Raw genomic sequence first — 20798 nt, 5'->3', positions numbered from 1 at the left:
CCTACTCCCGGCGCCAGTCCGTGCGTAAGCCGCGAGCAGAGTCTGACTGGTGGAAGCAGCAGCCTCCTCGCACCGAAACACACACACAACAACCCCGAGACCGAGGGGGGGAGCGGGTGGGGGGATGTCAGTTCAGCCCGGCGCTGCAGCCTTCAGAGCATGCGCGCCCGCCACCAATCAGGCAAGGAGGTGGCGGCCTCGGCAGCACAGAACCAGCCAGCGTGTAAAATCTCCAGCTGGCCAGGACAAGGCTGTCGAGATTTGTCATCCAAAATGCATCACATGTACGGTTAACACGTGGAGCCACAATTTTTTTTAAATGGACACCACCCACGCCGGGACTGTTGCCGGACCAGGGATGTTTCCTGGACTGGAGAGGTACAACCTGTATTAATGAGTGATGAACACTCGGAGAACTCTCTGCTTTTATTCAAAAAGGTGCCATGGGATGTTCTACATCCATCTGAACAGGTAATTGGGCATCAGATTAACATCTAAAAGAGGGAACCTTTAACAATGCAGCCCTCTCTCAATACTGCACTAAAGTATCAGCCGAGATTATGTACTTGTGTCCTGGAGTGGGCCTTCAACCCAAGCTTTCTGACTCAAAGGCAAGAGTAACATGACTGAGCTAAACTGACGTAACAGATCTTTAACAGTGGGAATGCGGGTAGAAAAAGGCAAACGGGATTATTAGCTTTGAGTATTATAGGAAGGTAGTGATGTTGAATTTGTACACAACATTGGTTAAGCCACACGGAGTATTCTGGGCAACCCAAGTACACAAATTATTGAAAGCCAGTCGGCAGGTACAAAAAGCAATCAAAAATTGGCCTTTATTTCAAGAGGGCTGGAATCCAAAGGGGAGGAAGTTAAGTTACAGTATGAAGTTATGAGGACAGGCTGCATAACAAGGCTTGTATTCCAGAGTATAGAAGATTGATGGGTGATCTGATCAAAGTGTAAAAGGTGAAAAGGATAGATACGTCAAAACTATTTCCTCTGGTGAGGGAACCAAGAATAAAGGGCATAACTAACATTCGAGGAGTGAAATCAGGAAGCACCTTTTACACACATAGGGTATACACACATAAGGTAGTGGACATCTGAAACTCTCTGGATGCTGGGACAATTGAAACTTTCAAGGCCGTGATGGGGTAGATATGGAGAAACTATTCCTCTCGTGGGGAATCCAGAACAAGAGGGCATAATCTTAAAATGAGAGCTAGGCCATTTGGGAGTGAAATGAAGCACGTTTTCCACACAGAGGGTTATTAGAATATTGAATGTTTTACTACATCACTTAAAAGGGAGCTGGATAAGTATCTGAAAATAAACATATAAAAGGATAGAGGAAAAGGGCAAGGAAATGGAAGTGGCTGTCCCTAACCTTGGTTCATTTAATTAACATTTGCTTACCAGAGTTCCCTCCCGGAGCCAGTTCATCTGCAGGAACACGCCAGGAGCGCACATACAGGTAAATACTCAGCAGGAGGGAGAACACCATTGCAGCGATTGCGAGCTGCAGCAGGTTATCGTAGATGTAGCTCAAGTTCACCTCATTGTACAGGGCAGCTCCTAGTGCAGCAGCACACAGCAGAAATGCATAGAACGCTAGAAGAGAAAGTGAAGGTAATAATTAGCATTTGCAGAATTGTACACTAGGAAGGAAAAGAAAATGATACTTGCCATATTAACACCATTTACCAACCTATGGGTATGGGATATTCCATAGCACGGTAAGGCTGGGTCTCACTCACAGAAGGCAGACACTGCCCTAATGAGCTGTGATGAAGGGACACACCTGTAACATGAATCTCCCTTTTAAAATACATTTAGTCAATCTGTGTATTTACATCAGTTTCCTCTCAAATACCAGAATTTCAGTACACGTGGTTTTTCTTTCACTTTCTCTATTTTCCCAATGTCTCGATCTTGTTCCTCATTCAAATTTCAATGTTAGCATTTGTGAAGTGTTGGCTGAGCAGAACATTTTGGCTGGTTGCAGACCCACTGCATTTGTCCGAAGACATTGGACCCAACCTCTTTGCAATGGACCGTACAAGTCCAAGAAACTGAGGATGCACTGACCGAGCACATTGTACAGAAAAGGAGCCTTGAACAGAATTGTAATCAATGTAAACTAGCCAGCTGGAGTGGATTCAAATAGTTTCTAACAAACATGTGTCCTACTGTTACTGCACAGAAACACAAGCTACGATTTTCATAGTTAGACCACAATGTGAAATCATCGTCTGATCTAGAAATCCACGGTTCTTAAAGGCCCAATTACATATGCAATGTCAGTAAAGACTGGAGGTGAAATTGGGCTCCTGTGCGCCTGCCATTAGTGCCACCGGGGGGTGCCATTGGCTCCTGTCAAATTGCACTAGTTAGCGGAGGCAGAAAACCAGCAAGCTAGCACCTCGGACCGCTGCGCCGGCGATTATGTCATCACTGTGCGCAGCATCCCGTTTTTGCCCCGCAGTGGCCCATTTTCACCCTGCAGTGGAAACTGTGCAGCGCCCTGTGATGCCGCCGCGGGTGATGTCAGTGCTGGGCCACACTCAGCTTGCGGGGCAAAAATTAAAGGAGGTGCGCAGCACCATCTTTTTCTCACGGCCTCACCCCACTGCAGAGCTCGCAGAGTGCCCTCTCCTTTAATGGAAGGGCAGGGTCCTGTGCTCGCGCTTACCGCCCCCGAGAGGAAGTGGAGCGACCAACAATGCACTCCACTTCCTCTCGGGTCGGTAACCCCAATTTCGCTGCTGCCAGGCGCAGGAAGTCCTGCCTCGGTTGCCGAATTTTGACCCCTATGTTTCAAGTCAAACGTGTGAATTTATTCAGTGTAGCAGTGAGAAATCTGAACCTCAGTGACACTAACATTTCTCAGTGGTCTTTCAGCACCTTTTTTTCAATGTTAGTAAACTTGCGTAGTTTCTCCCCGGGCCATGGACAGGCTACACTCAGAGCAGATCTGTTCCCAGTTCTCGGAACACAAGAACATAAGAATTAGGAACAGGAGTAGGCCATCTAGCCCCTCGAGCCTGCTCCACCATTCAAAAAGATCATGGCTGATCTGGCCGTGGACTCAGCTCCACTTACCCGCCTGCTCCCCATAACCCTCAATTCCCTTATTGGTTAAAAATCTATCTATCTGGCTTGACTTGAATACATTCAATGAGCTAGCCTCAACTGCTTCCTTGGGCAGAGAATTCCACAGATTCACAACCCTCTGGGAGAAGAAATTCCTTCTCAACTCGGTTTTAAATTGGCTCCCCCGTATTTTGAGGCTGTGCCCCCTAGTTCTAGTCTCCCCGACCAGTGGAAACAACCTCTCTGCCTCTATCTTGTCTATCCCTTTCATTATTTTAAATGTTTCTATAAGATCACCCCTCATCCTTCTGAACTCCAACGAGTGAAGACCCAGTCTACTCAATCTATCATCATAAGGTCATCTCCGGAATCAGCCTAGTGAATCGTCTCTGTACCCCCTCCAAAGCTAGTATATCCTTCCTTAAGTAAGGTGACCAAAACTGCACGCTGTACTCCAGGTGCGGCCTCACCAATATCCTGTACAGTTGCAGCAGGACCTCCCTGCTTTTGTACTCCATCCCTTTCGCAATGAAGGCCAACATTCCATTCGCCTTCCTGATTACCTGCTGCACCTGCAAACTAACTTTTTGGGATTCATGCACAAGGACCCCCAGGTCACTCTGCACCGCAGCATGTTGTAATTTCTCCCCATTCAAATAATATTCCCTTTTATTGTTTTTTTTCCCCCCCCCCCCCCAAGGTGGATGACCTCACATTTTCCGACATTGTATTCCATCTGCCAAACCTTAGCCCATTCCCTTAACCTATCAAAATCTCTTTGCAGCCTCTTTGTCCTCTACACAACCCGCTTTCCCACTAATCCTTGTGTCATCTGCAAAATTTGTGACACTACACTCTGTCCCCTCTTCCAGGTCATCTATGTATATTGCAAACAGTTGTAGTCCCAGCATCAATCCCTGTGGCACACCACTAACCACCGATTTCCAACCTGAAAAGGACCCATTTATCCCGACTCTCTGCTTTCTGTTAGCCAGCCAATTCTCTATCCATGCTAATACATTTCCTCTGACTCCGCGTACCTTGATCTTCTCCAGTAACCTTTTGTGTGGCACCTTATCGAATGCCTTTTGGAAATCTAAATACACCACATCCATCGGTACACCTCTATCCACCATGCTCATTATATTCTCAAAGAATTCCAGTAAATTAGTTAAACATAATTTCCCCTTCATGAATCCATGTTGCGTCTGCTTGATTGCACTATTCCTATCTAGATGTCCCGCTATTTCTTAATGATAGCTTCAAGCATTTTCCCCACTACAGATGTTAAACTAACCGGCCTATAGTTACCTGCCTTTTGTCTGCCCCCTTTCTTAAACAGAGGCGTTACATTAGCTGCTTGCCAAACCTCTGGTACCTCCCCAGAGTCCAGAGAATTTTGGTAGATTATAACGAATGCATCTCTTTTAATACCCTGGAATGCATTTCATCAGGACCAGGAAACTTGTCTACCTCGAGTCCCATTAGCCTGTCCAGCACTATCCCTCTAGTGATAGTGATTGTCTCAAGGTCCTCCCTTCCCACATTCCTGTGACCAGCAATTTTTGGCATGGTTTTTGTGTCTTCCACTGTGAAGACCGAAGCAAAATAATTGTTTAAGGTCTCAGCCATTTCCACATTTCCCATTATTAAATCCCCTTTCTCATCTTCTGAGGGGCCAACATTTACTTTAGTCACTCTTTTCCGTTTTATATATCGGTAAAAGCTTTTACTATCTGTTTTTATGTTTTGCGCAAGTTTACTTTCGTAATCTATCTTTCCTTTCTTTATTGCTTTCTTAGTCATTCTTTGCTGTCGTTTAAAATTTTCCCAATCTTCTCGTTTCCCACTAACCTTCGCCACCTTATACGCATTGATTTTTAATTTGATAGTCTCCTTTATTTCCTTGGTTATCCATGGCTGGTTATCCCTTCTCTTACCGCCCTTCTTTGTCACTGGAATATATTTTTGTTGAGCACTATGAAAGAGCTCCTTAAAAGTCCTCCACTGTTCCTCAATTGTGCCACCGTTTAGTCTGTATTCCCAGTCTACTTTAGCCAACTCTGCCCTCATCCCAATGTAGTCCCCTTTGTTTAAGCATAGTACGCTCATTTGAGACACTACTTCCTCACCCTCAATCTGTATTACAAATTCAACCATACTGTGATCACTCATTCCGAGAAGATCTTTTACTAGGAGATGGTTTATTATTTCTGTCTCATTACACAGGACCAGATCTAAGATAGCTTGCTCTTTTGTAGGTTCTGTAACATACTGTTCTAAGAAACAATCCCGTATGCATTCTATGAATTCCTCCTCAAGGCTACCCCGTGCGGTTTGATTTGACCAATCGATATGTAGGTTAAAAACCCCCATGATTACTGCCGTTCCTTTTTCACATGCCTCCATTATTCCCTTGATTATTGTCCGCCCCACCGTGAAGTTATTATTTGGGGGGTCTATAAACTACGCCCACCAGTGACTTTTTCCCCTTACTATCTCTAATCTCCACCCACAATGATTCAACATTTTGTTCATTAGAGCCAATATCATCTCTCACAACTGCCCTGATATCATTCTTTATTAACAGAGCTACCTCACCTCCTTTCCCTTCTTGTCTATCTTTCCGAATTGTCAGATACCCCTGTATGTTTAACTCCCAGTCTTGGCCACCCTGCAACCATGTTTCTGTAATGGCCACCAAATCATACCCATTTGTAATGATTTGTGCCGTCAACTCATTTACTTTATTTCGAATGCTGCGTGCGTTTAGGTAGTTTTAATACTAGTTTTTAAACCATGATTTTTTAGTTTTGACCCCTCCTGCAGCCCCTTTATATTCATACATATTGTCCCTTCCTATCACCTTGTGGTTTACACTTACCCCACTGCTACTCTGCTCTGTTTGCATTCTTTCTTGGGGTCCTGTTCATCTGAGCTCTCACCCACTCTAACTAGCTCAGAGCCCTCTCCTGGGTTCCGAATACTCCTCGCATTGAGGCATCGAGCTTTCAGGCTTGCCTTTTTATTACACTTTGACCTTTTAGAATTTCAGGGTCTAATATGACGCCAAGGTTGCGAACAGTCTGGTTCGGTCTCAGACAGACCCTGCTAATGTAGTTCTGAACAAGCCGTCGGAAGATGTGCAAGTGTGGCCCAGAAAGGTCCCTACCCCTGTGCAAACACACCTGGTTACCACTCGACAGCTTCCTGCACTAGCATGGCTCCACAGAGAATTGGAACACACTTCACCATTTCAATACTGCTCATTTGAAAACTGACACACTACACTGTACCACAGCACTCCAATCTCAGCAGTCATCTTAAATGCCTCTACAATGTTTTATAGTCAATTGTTGAACAGATCCAAACATACTGTTACCTGCTTAGTTACATCTTCGAAACATTTTTTTTTGTCTAATTTTAAAGAATCAAGTTGCTGTTAGAGAGTTATAGATTTCACATTACCATGCCCTTTCTAAACTTTCCGAAAACACAGCATCAGTTTCCACATGTACGTTGATGACACCCAGCTCTCCCTCACCACCACTTCTCTCGACCCCTCCTCGGTCTCTAAATTGTCAAGACTGCTTGTCCGACATCCAGTTCTGGATTAGCAGAAATTTTCTCCAATTGAATATTGGGAAGACCTAAGCCATTGTTTTCGGTCCCTGCCACAAACTCCATCCCCTAGCCACTGACTCCATTCCTCTCCCCAACTTCTGACTGAGGCCGAACCAGACTGTCCGCAACCTTGGTGTCATATTAGACCCTGAAATGAGCTTTCGACCACATATCCGCAGCGTAACTAAGACCGCCTATTTCCACCTCCATAACATCGCCTGTCTCCGCCCCTGCCTCAGCTCATCCGCTGCTGAAACCCTCATTCCTGCCTTTGTTACCTCTAGCCTGGACAAACCAACGCACTCCTGGCTGGCCTCCCACATTCTACCCTACGTAAACAAGAGATGATCCAAAACTCAGCTGCCCGTGTCCTGACTTGCACCAATCACCCGTGCTCGCTGACCTACATTGGCTCCCAGTTAAGCAACGCCTCGATTTTAAAATTCTCATCCTTGTTTACTAATTCCTTCATGGCCTCGCCCCCTCCCTATCTCTTTGGTAGAAACATAGAAAATAGGTGCAGGAGTAGGCCATTCGGCCCTTTGAGCCTGCACCACCATTCAATAAGATCATGGCTGATCATTCACCTCAGTACCCCTTTCCTGCTTTCTCTCCATTCCCCTTGATCCCTTTAGCCGTAAGGGCCATATCTAACTCCCTCTTCAATATATCTAATGAACTGGCATCAACAACTCTCTGCGGCAGGGAATTCCACAGGTTAACAACTCAGAGTGAAGAAGTTTCTCCTCATCTTGGTCCTAAATGGCTTACCCCTTATCCTTAGACTATGTCCCCTGGTTCTGGACTTCCCCAACATCAGGAACATTCTTCCTGCATCTAACCTGTCCAGTCCCGTCAGAATTTTATATGTTTCTATGAGATCCCCTCTCATCCTTCTAAACTCCAGTGAATACAGATCCAGTCGATCCAGTCTCTCCTCATATGTCAGTCCTGCCAACCCGGGAATCAGTCTGGTGAACCTTCGCTGCACTCCCTCAATAGCAAAAACGTCCTTCCTCAGATTAGACCACCCAAAACTGAACACAATATTCCAGGTGTGGCATCACCAAGGCCCTGTACAACTGCAGTAAACCTCCCTGCTCCTATACTCAAATCCCCTAGCTATGAAGGCCAACATACCATTTGCCTTCTTCACCGCCTGCTGTACCTGCATGCCAACTTTCAATGACTGATGTACCATGACATCCAGGTCTCGTTGCACCTCCCCTTTTCCTAATCTGCCGCCATTCAGATAATATTCTACCTTCGTGTTTTTGTCACCAAAGTGGATAACCTCACATTTATCCACATTATACTGCATCTGCCACATGTTTGCCCACTCACCTAACCTGTCCAAGTCACCCTGCAACCTTTTGGCGTCCCCCTCACAGCCCACACCGCATCCCAGCTTAGTGTCATCTGCAAACTTGGAGATATTACACTCAATTCCCTCATCCAAATCATTAATGTGTATTGTAAATAGCTGGGGTCCCAGCACTGAGCCCTGTGGCACCCCACTGGTCACTGCCTGCCATTCTGAAAAGGACCCGTTTATCCCGACTCTCTGCTTCCTGTCTGCCAACCAGTTCTCTATCCACGTCAGTACATTACCCCCAATATCATGTGCTGTAATTTTGCACACCAATCTCTTGTGTGGGACCTTGTCAAAAGCCTTTTGAAAGTCCAAATACACCACATCCACTGGTTCTCTCTTGTCCATTTTACTAGTTACATCCTCAAAAAATTCTAGAAGATTTGTCAAGCAGGATTTCCCTTTACTAAATCCATGCTGACTTGGACCAATCCTGTCACTGCTTTCCAAATGCGCTGCCATTTCATCTTTAATCTCCTCCAGCCCCTCCCCCACCCCAAAGAGATGTCTGCGCTCCTCTAATTCTACCCTCTTGAGCATCCCTGATTATAATCACTCAACCATTGGTGGCCGTGCCTTGTTGCCTAGGCCCTAAGCTCTGGAATTCCCTGTCTAAACCCCTCTACCTCCTTCAAGATGCTCCTTAAAACCTACCTCTTTGACCAAGCTTTAAGTCACCTGCCCCAATTTCTCCTTATCCAAATTCTTTGTCACATAATCCTCCTGTGAAGCGCCTCGGGACGTTTCACTATGTTAAAGGCGCTATATAAATACAAGTTGTTGTAAAAGTTACAAACTATGCAGAGCATTTCAAGATTCTAGAAAGAAGCAGGGTGGTAGTCAGAGTCAGATGACTGCCATCTCTTTTGTAGTTGATCTGGTTAATCGTAAACTCTGCTAATCAGTGACCCCTTGATCGAGAAAACAGAACTGGAATAAAGAACCTTGGAAAGCACAAGATAGTCAAAATGCAAAAGCATTGAAATTACAAGAAGAAAACTGGTGTATGGCTTTGAAAAACACTGAGCTTGAGAATGCACACAGCATAATGCACCCCACTGGGGCCAAGGGCTGGGATTAACAGCTAGGATTCATAGAAAACATAGAAACATAGAAAATAGGTGCAGGAGCAGGCCATTCAACCCTTCTAGCCTGCACCGCCATTCAATGAGTTCATGGCTGAACATGAAACTTCAGTACCCCATTCCTGCTTTCTCGCCATAACCCTTGATCCCCCGAGTAGTAAGGACTTCATCTAACTCCCTTTTGAATATATTTAGTGAATTGGCCTCAACTACTTTCTGTGGTAGAGAATTCCACAGGTTCACCACTCTCTGGGTGAAGAAGTTTCTCCTCATCTCGGTCCTAAATGGCTTACCCCTTATCCTCAGACTGTGACCCCTGGTTCTGGACTTCCCCAACATTGGGAACATTCTTCCTGCATCTAACCTGTCTAAACCCGTCAGAATTTTAAACGTTTCTATGAGGTCCCCTCTCATTCTTCTGAACTCCAGTGAATACAAGCCCAGTTGATCCAGTCTTTCTTGATAGGTCAGTCCCACCATCCCGGGAATCAGTCTGGTGAATCTTCGCTGCACTCCCTCAATAGCAAGAATGTCCTTCCTCAAGTTAGGAGACCAAAACTGTACACAATACTCCAGGTGTGGCCTCACCAAGGCCCTGTACAACTGTATCAACACCTCACTGCCCCTGTATTCAAATCCCCTCGCTATGAAGGCCAACATGCCATTTGCTTTCTTAACCGCCTGCTGTACCTGCATGCTAACCTTGAATGACTGATGTACCATGACACCCAGGTCTCGTTGCACCTTCCCTTTTCCTAATCTGTCACCATTCAGATAATAGTCTGTCTCTCTGTTTTTACCACCAAAGTGGATAACCTCACATTTATCCACATTATACTTCATCTGCCATGCATTTGCCCACTCACCTAACCTATCCAAGTCACTCTGCAGCCTCATAGCATCCTCCTCGCAGCTCACACTGCCACCCAACTTAGTGTCATCCGCAAATTTGGAGATACTGCATTTAATCCCCTCGTCTAAATCATTAATGTACAATGTAAACAGCTGGGGCCCCAGCACAGAACCTTGCGGCACCCCACTAGTCACTGCCTGCCATTCTGAAAAGTACCCGTTTACTCCTACTCTTTGCTTCCTGTCTGACAACCAGTTCTCAATCCACGTCAGCACACTACCCCCAATCCCATGTGCTTTAACTTTGCACATTAATCTCTTATGTGGGACCTTGTCGAAAGCCTTCTGAAAATCCAAATATACCACTACTGATTTCTACCAAGAGTGCACACAGACATCAGATAAGGATAAGTTGAGCTCCGAGGATCAAATATTTATTGACTGCTCAAACACAGGGTCTAGGCTTATACCTGAGGATTGAAGGAGGGGTACTTGCAGCTGTGGAACTGTACCACAGCAGAAGACACCACGTTGAGGAGAGATGGGTGGAACAGGAAGAAAAAAATGGATGAAAAAATAAACTTTTGTCCAAACAAATGGAGTTTGCACCATCACAAACAAAGTTCAACACAGCTTCTATACCAAGATATCATCAGTCCTCTGACTAATAGCTGTGAAATCTCTCGAGATCAGTTTCATAGTCAAAGATGTCTCAGCATAAAAGGCCGTTTGGTCCATCGTGCCTATGCTAGCTTCATATCTGACCATTCTAATCTAATTTCATATTCCCTGCTCTTTTCCCATCATCCTTAATATCTTTCTTCAAATGTTCTTCAAATAAATTGAGCCAGCTTCAACAGCCATTTATGGTAATTAATCCATATTCCAGTAATCTTTTACATAGAAACATTTATTCCAGTCCCCCCTTTATGCTTCAAGTTTTACTCTTTGCTTATGCCCCCAAATTTTAGAACTTCCATAAAAAATTGTCAATTAAAATGTACTGAAATATCTCCAGGATAGTGGTACCAAATATTACAATTTCCAGTTCAATCATATTACATTCTGAATTAAGCATTGCTCTGAAAATTCATTCATCGAGAGGAAGAAACTGGTTAGGAAATAAAAACTTGTGAAATAGGTTGTCTTTGAATCAGACATTATAAAGGAGGTTGAGAAACAGAGGGATATAGGATATAGTAGGTGGGCATGAGTTGCAGAAATGGGACATGGCACTTTCCTATTCCTAATATCTTTATTAACCCTTTTATATACATACCGTTGATCCTATATTTAAGTGTCTTTCCATTTGCAAGTGGTACTCCTTCAACAACCTGTGTGTAACAGAAATAATTATTAGAGATATCAAGTGGCTCATCAAGGACCGTCACTGAAATTGGAGCAAACGAAAGGGAGGGGAAACAGAGGAGCGTTAGAAAATGGACATGCAGCCATAACAAAAGCCCCCTTAAAAACAGCTGACTTTTCTGAATCAGATGTCAGTGGGTGATTGACCACAACACTAACTAGACATAATTCACTGTTGAAACCACAAGAATCTGGCTTCTGCAACCACAGAGCTCTTAACCAGTTGAGGTAGTTGTCCAATTTTATACCTTTTAAAAATGTGTTATTAATTCTTTTTTTAAACAAAGTCAGGGACATCAGGTCTAGGAAACCGCATGCTCTTCCATTTTTGACACCCCCACCAGCAATCACTCCCAAGTCAGGTACAGATTAGATCAAGTATAAAGCTTCCTCTGTGCTGTCCAATAATATACCCTTACCTAGATACAGAAGTAGTCCTGGGTCTTGTCCTATTTCCCTTTCCCACAACTATCCCTATGGCCTAAATAAGATTTCCAATTAAATTCAGACCTGTGGGCAGTTTTGTACTGTGGATTGATGTCACTCGGAATTAGGAGGAGGCTGCCCCAAGCTCCTTTAAATGTGGGATATCTGCAGATATTTATTCTATTAGTCTGGGCTGGATTTGAACCTTGATCCTTGAGATACTAAGCGTATGCCATGCAGTCCTCTAAATAAGCCTCCTGCACAAAACTCTGTAAAGATCCACGTGTTGCCGCAGTATGTGCATCAGGGACTGGAGTGACACAAGTCAGGAATAAACCTCTCCAGCTTCCCTGGACCACAGTGTGGGAATCAATATTTACTGTTCTCAGTGGCAATGGATCTAGGCTGGGTTGTACTTTTTCCAAACCTCGAAGTATTAGAGAGTTGTGTAAGCAAGACTGCGAGGTCAAATTATACAATTGACACACTTACAAACTCGCCTCCCTTCACTGGTTATATTTTGCACCAAGTCTTAAACCTGGCCACAAAATGTGGCATCTCTCCAGGGAAATTGTCAGTCAATGCTGCTAAAGCACACCTCTACTTGACCAACCACAGTGGCCAAGCTATCCTGAGAGCATCTCTAATCACACAGATCATTTGGAAAAGGAAACTTTTTTCAAAAAAGAAAATTCATAAGAGGTTTCCTCTAAAACGTGCAAATACATTACAGCCTTATGAACAGACATGGTTCTGTGAATGTTTAAAAATGTAGAGACATTGAAGTTGAGAACGTGGGAATTGTATAGGGACAGTATAAGCTAAGAAAGAATTCATGGAGGAATAGCCATGACATCTCAGACTCGAGACTGCAAAATGTTACAAAACTAACACATATTGAAACAAAACCCACAGCTTGCAGAAAAACCTCAAGGTCTTATTAAATCATGTTATTAACCTGAAACATTAACAGAAGGTCTTTGTTTAAAATCAGACCATACTTAGGTCGGCTTATGAGTGGACAAAGGGAAAGAGGGATCTAAGAGGATAGGCTGAACTAGGATGTCACTCTGGCCCTATCTTGTTATCTTTTGCCGAAAATGTATAACCATCGTCCCTTTACAATGTAACGTCACTTTGTCCGTAGGAAGTGGGTGCGTTCGAACAGACTTGCATTCCTGCTGTCTGATAAAGTCCCCGATCGGGATTTGCTTTTTAAATAAAAGCTTGCTTTGTTTAAAGCACAAACGGTATTCGTTTCAGTAATTTTGCTGAACCAGGTTGAGGTAAAAGAATCCAGAAATCAACATTTCAGTCACTTAAATAATACCTCCACCCCAGCACACTGTGGCTGCAGTAGTACTACTGCTGAGTACACTGCAGAAGTTATCAAGCTTACCTTGAAAGCACCACCCAGACCTGCTACCACTGAGAAGGACAAGAGCAGTAATATCACAGGAATACCATCATCACATTGTCTCTCTTCCTCTGCCCCCAACCACCCAGCCCCCTCCCTCCCTCCCTCCCCACCGAGGTCACAAACCATCCTGACTTAAACAAGTATCACTGTCTCTTCATCGTTGCTATATAACACGGTTGTTGCAGCACCCTCACCATAAGCACAAATACTGCAGCACACCACCACCTTCTCGGGACAACTAGAGATGGGCAATAAATGCACGCTTGCCAGCGCTGCCCCCATCCTGTGAACTTATAAAAACTCTTAGGTCTATCATATTGTGCCATATCTATTATCTTCCATAATGGATGGAGCCTCTCTGGTGAAACAATGGAGATTGTTAAGTAATTGAGGGCCCCCAAATATTGGCCTTATATGATGCAGCAATACCCTCGGCAAGGAATGACGACAAGTACAACAGAAATAACAAAATACAAATGATGTAGTTTTATTCACCAAGAAAAGGTGAAATATAAAACCCAAAAGAAGTTGTGCACTGCGAGTACGATAGCATAGTGGTTATGTTACTGAACTAGCAATCCAGAAGCCTGGACTAATGATCCAGAGACACGAGCTCAAATCCCACCACAGCAGCTGGGGAATTTAAATTCTGTTAATTAAATAAATCTGGAATAAAAAACTAGCATCAGTAATGGTGACCATGAAATTACCGGATTGTCGTAAAAACCCACCTGGTTCACTAATGTTCTTTAGGGAAGGAAATCTGCCATCCTTACCTGGTCTGGGCCTATATGTGACTCTAGACCCACAGCAATGTGGTTGACTCTTAACTGCCCTCTGCGGTTCAGGGTGCCGGCTCATTACCACCTTCGCGAGGGCAATTAGGGATATGCAATAAATGCCAGCCTTGCTAGCAGTGCCCACATCCCATGAACGAATAGAAAAAACAACGTTGTCCTCTGGCAGGTAACTTGGATGGTAGATGCTATAGTGGAGATTCCACTGTAGTTTCAAATATTTCAAACTATATTTCAATTATAGCTATTATCCTTTCATATTTGGCTTGGGTTTGAAGAGTATCTTTGAGTACACAAGACAAAGAGGAATTACTGGTGGTCACCAAATGATGCTTCATTTAAATGTTAGCGTGTATTTTGTAGCAAAGCCCACTCCTCCAGCTGGTCTCTCAGGGAGATTTAAACAAAATAAGCTCCTGCAGAAATCATAGCTCGAGTCCCAAGGTCACTCAGAGTGAGTGACCCAAACACGGTGAGCTTTTGGCCAAGCTGTTAGGGGTAGGCGGCTCCTGAGGAGTTGACAGGACTCATGCAGAAGAAGTGAAACACCGATATGGTCAATCTCTCCCACCATCTAAAAGCACATCTGTCGGCTGAAAAGTCTGTAGATGCATCCACTGTAAATCAACAGGTTACTGAACAATACTTGGTTTAAAAAACAGGGAAGAGTGGCAAACGTGTGCAGCATTTTGTTGGCACTCCAGAATGGTGCTCTATCTGCTCGCAATACCAAGACATAAACTGCCAAGCTATAACCTGAATTACCTTTCCAATGGGCAGCAGGTAGAGCAGAGCCTGAAAGAGGAACCACAGGACAAAGATTCCCAGAGCAGTACTACTCCACAATGTCTGAAGAGCTGGAATCGGGGGTGGAAAACTCAGAATGCTGGCATTATCTTCTGCACACATCAACAGCAAGAGAATGAGAGTCACAGGCAACAAGAATATCATGAAGAAGGCACCTACAAGAAAAAGAAACATTGGTTAGCAGACATCAAAGTGGAAATTGGCAAAAGTACATCTTTCACTCTCTAAGTCACTGTAATGTAGGGATACTCACTAACTTTCCTGTCAGTAAAAGTTTGTCTAATAAACATTTTCCCCCAGAGAAAAAGAAAATGATTATACACCATCTGTCGTTCTACTTTAACAGGGCCGTTTCACTTACTGTATAGAGGCTGATATGGCTCTGCATTCCATTGGCTTCTTTTGCTAGAAAGCAAGAAAAGGAAAGGGAGCTCCAGGGTCTCCAAGCTCATTCAACACTTGTGTGAGCCATGACAGGAAGCCCAACTAGCTCCCAAACCTCTTTAGCACCACCACAACTGCAATGCAACTTCACCCATTTCTACTGCAATAAGCTTGTTGGATGATCACACCGTCTTAAAATTAATTTCACAATCTCTGGAGTGCATAAATTTCACTCACTTGTCTATCCAGCTAAAGAAAACTAGTTAAAGAAGACCCCCATTTAAGGGGTTTTGAGGAGAAGTTTGAGGTCTCAGAAATATCCTCAGGTCTTACCAACTCGCCCTCCGAACTCTCGCTCTGGAGTCTGCAACGATTGTTTTTTAACGCGCAGACAGGCATCTTTTCTTTCCAGTTCTATATGTTTTCCTTCTTCCTTCCTGGCTCGTAGATTGTAAGGGAGACCCAACTGGTCTGTTACAATTTCTCTGCGTGTCTTGTGCTGCAGATTAAAAGGGATAGAAGAATGCGGAAAGAATAGGGGAAATGTTACAGCTGAAATAGACAACCCACTAATGGCTAGAGAAGAGTCATACTCCATAACCTCCCCATCCTCCAAACAAAAACCACCACCAGATAACGTACGTACAATTTTCACGGTACCTTGAAACTATAATGCCAACAGTAAGCATTACTGAGATTAACTGTGCAACCCACTCAGAATCCACAACCTCAACTGCCGGACCGAGTAAATTCTCAGTTGAGAAATAAAGGTTGTTCAAGTATAACCCCTGCCAGCACAGCGGAAGAGACAAGAGAGAGAACTAAATGTAGACCATTTGTGCAAACTGGTGGCATCACACATTTGGATACAATTCCCACATTCTGCCAAGTTGTCAGTTTTGGCTGTGCTGTATGGGTGAGCCATCAACAAAATCCAGGCATCTGCCACGAGGAAAGGATGGAAAAGAACACGAGTTGGGAATCTCCTGATGACCAACAAAGAATGGCCGTGGAGTGGGATAAAATCATCCACACCTCCTTGGCTATAAGGAAACACATATTTAAAGAAAAAGCCTTTTGAGTATCAATTGAAAAAACTAATCCAGACCTACATTCGTGCATCAAAGAATCATCATCATCATAGGCAGTCCCTTGAAATCGAGGAAGACTTGCTTCCACTTAAAGTGAGTCGCATAACTAAAATGGCTGACTAAAACCAGCTATGATCTGGTTGGTTGGAAACACCTAAACCAAAGGAATGCTTTTGTCCAATCTCTGCAACGAAGATGATTTAGAAGTAAGGCCACAATTTAGTGGGAAGACACTAAACCTAAATACAAAGGCAGCACGGCAGCCAACCACTCAAAGGTGACCTCCATTTGAGACATCATAGAATCATCGAATAGTACAGCACAGGAGGCCATTTGGCCCATCGAGTGGGGGCTGACTCTTTCAAAGAACAATCCAGTTAAGTCCCACTTCCCTGCTTTTTCCCCCATTTCCTTACAATTTTTCCTCCTTTACATATTTATCCAATTTCCTTTTGAAGGCTACTATTGAATCTGTATCCACCACCCGCTCAGGCAACGCGTTCCAAATCCTCACCACGTTTTTCCTCCTGTCGCCTCTGGTTCTTTTGGCAATCACCTTAAATTTGTGCCCTCTCATTATCGACCCTTCAGCCACTGGAAACTGTTTCTCCTTATTTACTCTAAATTTTGAACATCTCTTATCAAATCGCTTCGCCGTCTCTGCTCTAAGAAGCCAAGCTTCTCCAGTCTATCCACGTAACTATGATCCCTCATCCCTGGAAGCATTGTAGTAAAGCTTTTCTTTACCCGCTCCAAAGCCTTCAGGTCCTTCCTAAAGTGTGGTGCTCACATTACTCCAGCTGGGGCCAAACTAGTCTTTATATAGGTGTAGCTTAATTTCCTGGCTTTTGTACTTTATGCCTCTACTTATAACGCCCAGGATCCCAGAAGTTTTATTAACTGTGTTTCTAACCTGTCCTGCCACCTTGAAAGATTGGTGCACAAATACCCCAAGGTCTCTCTTCTTGCACCCCCTTTAAAATTCTACCATTTAACATGCATTGTCTCTCCTCATTCTTCCCACCAAAATGCATCAGCTCACTTTTCTGCATTGAATTTCATCTGCCATGGGTCTGTCCATTCCACGAGCCTGTCTATGTCTCTTGAAGTCTATTACTATCGCCCTCACTGTCTACTACACTTCCAAGGTTTGTGTCATCTGCAAATTTTGAAATTGTGCCTCGTACTCCCAAATCCAAGTCATTAATGTATATGAAAAACAGCAGTGGTCCTAGTACTGAGCCATTTGTGTATACCTCCCCCCAGCCAAAAAACAGCCATTCATCACAACTGTCTTCTATCCCTTAGCCAATCTCTGCTGCTCCTGGCCCTCTTATCCCATGGTTTTCAATTTTGCTAACAAGCCTACTAATATGTGGTACTTTATCAAATGCCTTTTGTGAGTCCATATACACAACATCAACTGCATTGCCCTCATCCACCTTCTCTGTTACCTCATCAAAAGACTCAAATTTAGTGCCACATAATAGGCTTGCTAGCAAAGTTGAAGTTTATGGAATAAAAGGGACATGGCAGCATGATACGAAATTGGCTAAGTAACAGGAAACAGAGTAGTGGTGAACGGTTGTTTTTCGGACTGGAGGAGGTATACAGTGGTGTTCCTCAGGGGCCGGTACTGGGTCTACTGCTTTTCTTGATAATATGTTAATGACTTGGATTTGGGTATACAGGGTACAATTTCAAAATTTGCAGATGACACAAAACTTGGAAGTATAATGAACAGTGACGAGGATAGTGATAAACTTTAAGACATAGACAGACTGGTGAAATGGGCAAACATGTGGCAGATGAAATCGAAATGATACATTTTGGTATGAAGAACGAGGAGAGGCACTATAAACTAAAGGGTACAATCCTAAAGGGGGTGCATGAACAGAGAGACCTGGGGTATGTGCACAAATTGTTAATGGTGGTAGGGCAGGTTGAGAAAGCAGTTAAAAAAATATATGGGATCCTGGGCTTTATAAGTAGAGTACAAAAGCGAGTAAATTATAATGAACTTTTATAAAACACTGGTTCGGCCCCAACTGGAGTATTGTGTCCAATTCTAGGCACCGCACTTTAGGAAGGATGTGAAGGCTTTAGAGAAGGTGCTGAAAAGATTTCCAAGATTGGTTCCAGGGATGAGGGACTTCAGTTACGTGGATAGACTGGAGAAGCTGGGGTTGTTCTCCTTGGAGCAGAGAAGGCAGAGAGGAGTTTTTTTTTAATTCGTTCGGGATGTGGATGTCGCTGGCAAGGCCAGCATTTGTTGTCCACCCCTAATTGCCCTTGAGAAGGTGGTGGTGATCCGCCTTCATGAACCACTGCAGTCCTTGTGGACTCTCAGTGCTGTTAGGGAGGAAGTTCCAGGATTTTAACCCAGCAACGATGAAGGAACGGTGATATATTTCCAAGTCAGGATGGTGTGCAACTTGGAGGTGATGGTGTTCCCATGCGTTGCTACCCTTGTCCTTCTAGGTGGTAGAGGTCGTGGGTTTTGGGAGGTGCTGTTGAAGACACCGTGGCGAGTTGCTGCAGTGCATCTTTGTAGATTGTACACACTGCAGCCGGTGGTGAAGGGAGTGAATGTTTACGAGCAATCCAGTTAGTCCCACTTCCTGCTCTTCTAAACTCCAGAGTGTATAGGCCCATTCTACACAATCTCTCATCATAAGATAGCCCTCTCAACACAGGAATCAATCTAGTGAACCTCTGTAGCACTGCCTCCAAGGCAAGTATATCCTTCCTTAGATAAGGAGACCAAAACTGTGCACAATACTCCAGGTGTTATCTCACCAAGGCCCTATACAATTGTAGCAGGACTTCCCTACTCTTATACCCCAAACCCCTTACAATAAAGGCCAACGTGCCATTTACCTTCCTTATTGCTTTCTGTACCTGCATGCTAGCTTCCTGTGTTTCTTGCACAAGGACACCCAAATCTCTCCGAATACCAACATTTAAAAGTTTCCCACCATTTAAAAAAATATTCTGTTTTTCTAATTCTTCCGACTAAAGTGAATAACCTCACATTTCCCTACATTACTCCATCCGCCACCTTACTGCCCACTCACTTAGTCTATCTATATATCTTTGCAGGTGCTTTGTGTTCTCCTCACAGCTTACTGTCCCACCTAGCTTTGTATCGTCAGCAAACTTGGATACATTACACTCAGTCCCTTCATCTAGATCATTAATATAGATCGTAAATAGCTGAGGCCCCAGCACTGATCCTTGCGGCACCCCACTAGTTACAGCCTGCCAACCTGAAAAAGACCTGTTTATCCCTACTCTCTGTTTTCTGTCCATTAACCAATCCTCTAACCATGATAATATATTACCTCCAATCCCATGGACCCTTATCTGTGTAATAATCTTTTATGTGGCACCTTATCAAATGCCTTTTGGAAATCCAAATATACTACATCCACTGGTTCCCGCTTATCCACCAAATTTGTAAAATATGATTTTCCTTTCATAAAACCATGTTGACTCTGCCTAATCATGTTATAATTTCCTAAGTGCTCTGATACCACTTCCTTAACATTGGATCCCAGCATTTTCCCGTAGATAGTGAGAAACCTTTATTACAAGGGGATTTGAGTACAAGAGTAAAGACATCTTACTGCAATTATATAGGGACCTGGTGAGACCACACCTGGAATAGTGTGTGCAGGTTTGGTCTCCTTCCCCAAGGAAGGATATACTTGCTATAGAGGGAGTGCAACAAAGGTTCACCAGACTAATTCCTGGAGTGGGGGGATTGTCCTATGAGGAGAGAATGAGTAGACTAGGCCTATAATCTCTAGAGTTTAGACGAATGAGAGGTGATCTCATCGAAACATACAAAATTCTTACAGGATAGATGCAAGGAGGATGTTTCCCCTGGCTGGGGAGTCTAGAACCAGGGGTCACAGTCTCAGAATAAGGGGTCGACCATTTAGGACTGAGATGAGGAGAAAGTTCTTCACTCAGAGGAATTCTCTACCCCAGAGGGCTGTGGGAACTCAGTCGTTGAGTATATTTAAGGCAGAGAGCGATAGGTTTTCGGATATTAAGGGAATCAAGGGATATGGGAATTGTGCAAGCAAGTGGAGTTGCAGTAGAAGATCAGCTATGAACTTATTGAATGGCGGAGCAGGCTCAAAGGACCAAATGGCCTACCCCTGCACCTATTTCTTATGCTCTAAACTGTTCCCGTTGGCGGAAGGGTTGAGAACAAGAGGACAGATTTAAGGTGATTGGCAAAAGAACCAAAGGCGACTCAAGGAAAACCTTTTATATGCAGCGAGTGGTTTGGATCTGGAATGCACTGCCTGAAACGGTGGTGGAGGCAGACTCAATCATGGCTTTCAAAAGGGAATTGGATAAGTACCTGAAGGAACATTTTTTGCAGGGCTACGAGGAAAGGGTCGACGGGCTGAATAGCTTCCTTCTGTGCTATTACCATTGTATGATTCTAAGTTGGTTAAA

General features: G+C 44.0%; 1 protein-coding gene across 3 annotated transcripts in view; it reads right to left on the bottom strand.

Moving 5' to 3' along the window:
• The window catches only part of lbr (lamin B receptor), an 88481-nt gene that overhangs the window by 11923 nt on the left and 55760 nt on the right, over positions 1-20798 (bottom strand). For all 3 annotated transcript variants that reach the window (XM_070885889.1, XM_070885888.1, XM_070885890.1), the window contains 4 exons: positions 15565-15730; positions 14806-15002; positions 11309-11363; positions 1420-1614 (listed from right to left, as the gene is read on the bottom strand). In XM_070885889.1, coding sequence (XP_070741990.1) covers positions 1420-1614; positions 11309-11363; positions 14806-15002; positions 15565-15730 — 613 coding nt within the window. The remainder of the gene's footprint in view (positions 1-1419; positions 1615-11308; positions 11364-14805; positions 15003-15564; positions 15731-20798) is intronic.

This window comes from Pristiophorus japonicus, chromosome 7, assembly GCF_044704955.1.
Source record: "Pristiophorus japonicus isolate sPriJap1 chromosome 7, sPriJap1.hap1, whole genome shotgun sequence".
In the NCBI taxonomy this organism is placed as follows: Eukaryota; Metazoa; Chordata; class Chondrichthyes; family Pristiophoridae; genus Pristiophorus; species Pristiophorus japonicus.
Note: the sequence above shows the minus strand (reverse complement) of the source record. Positions and strands in the feature narration are given on the sequence as shown.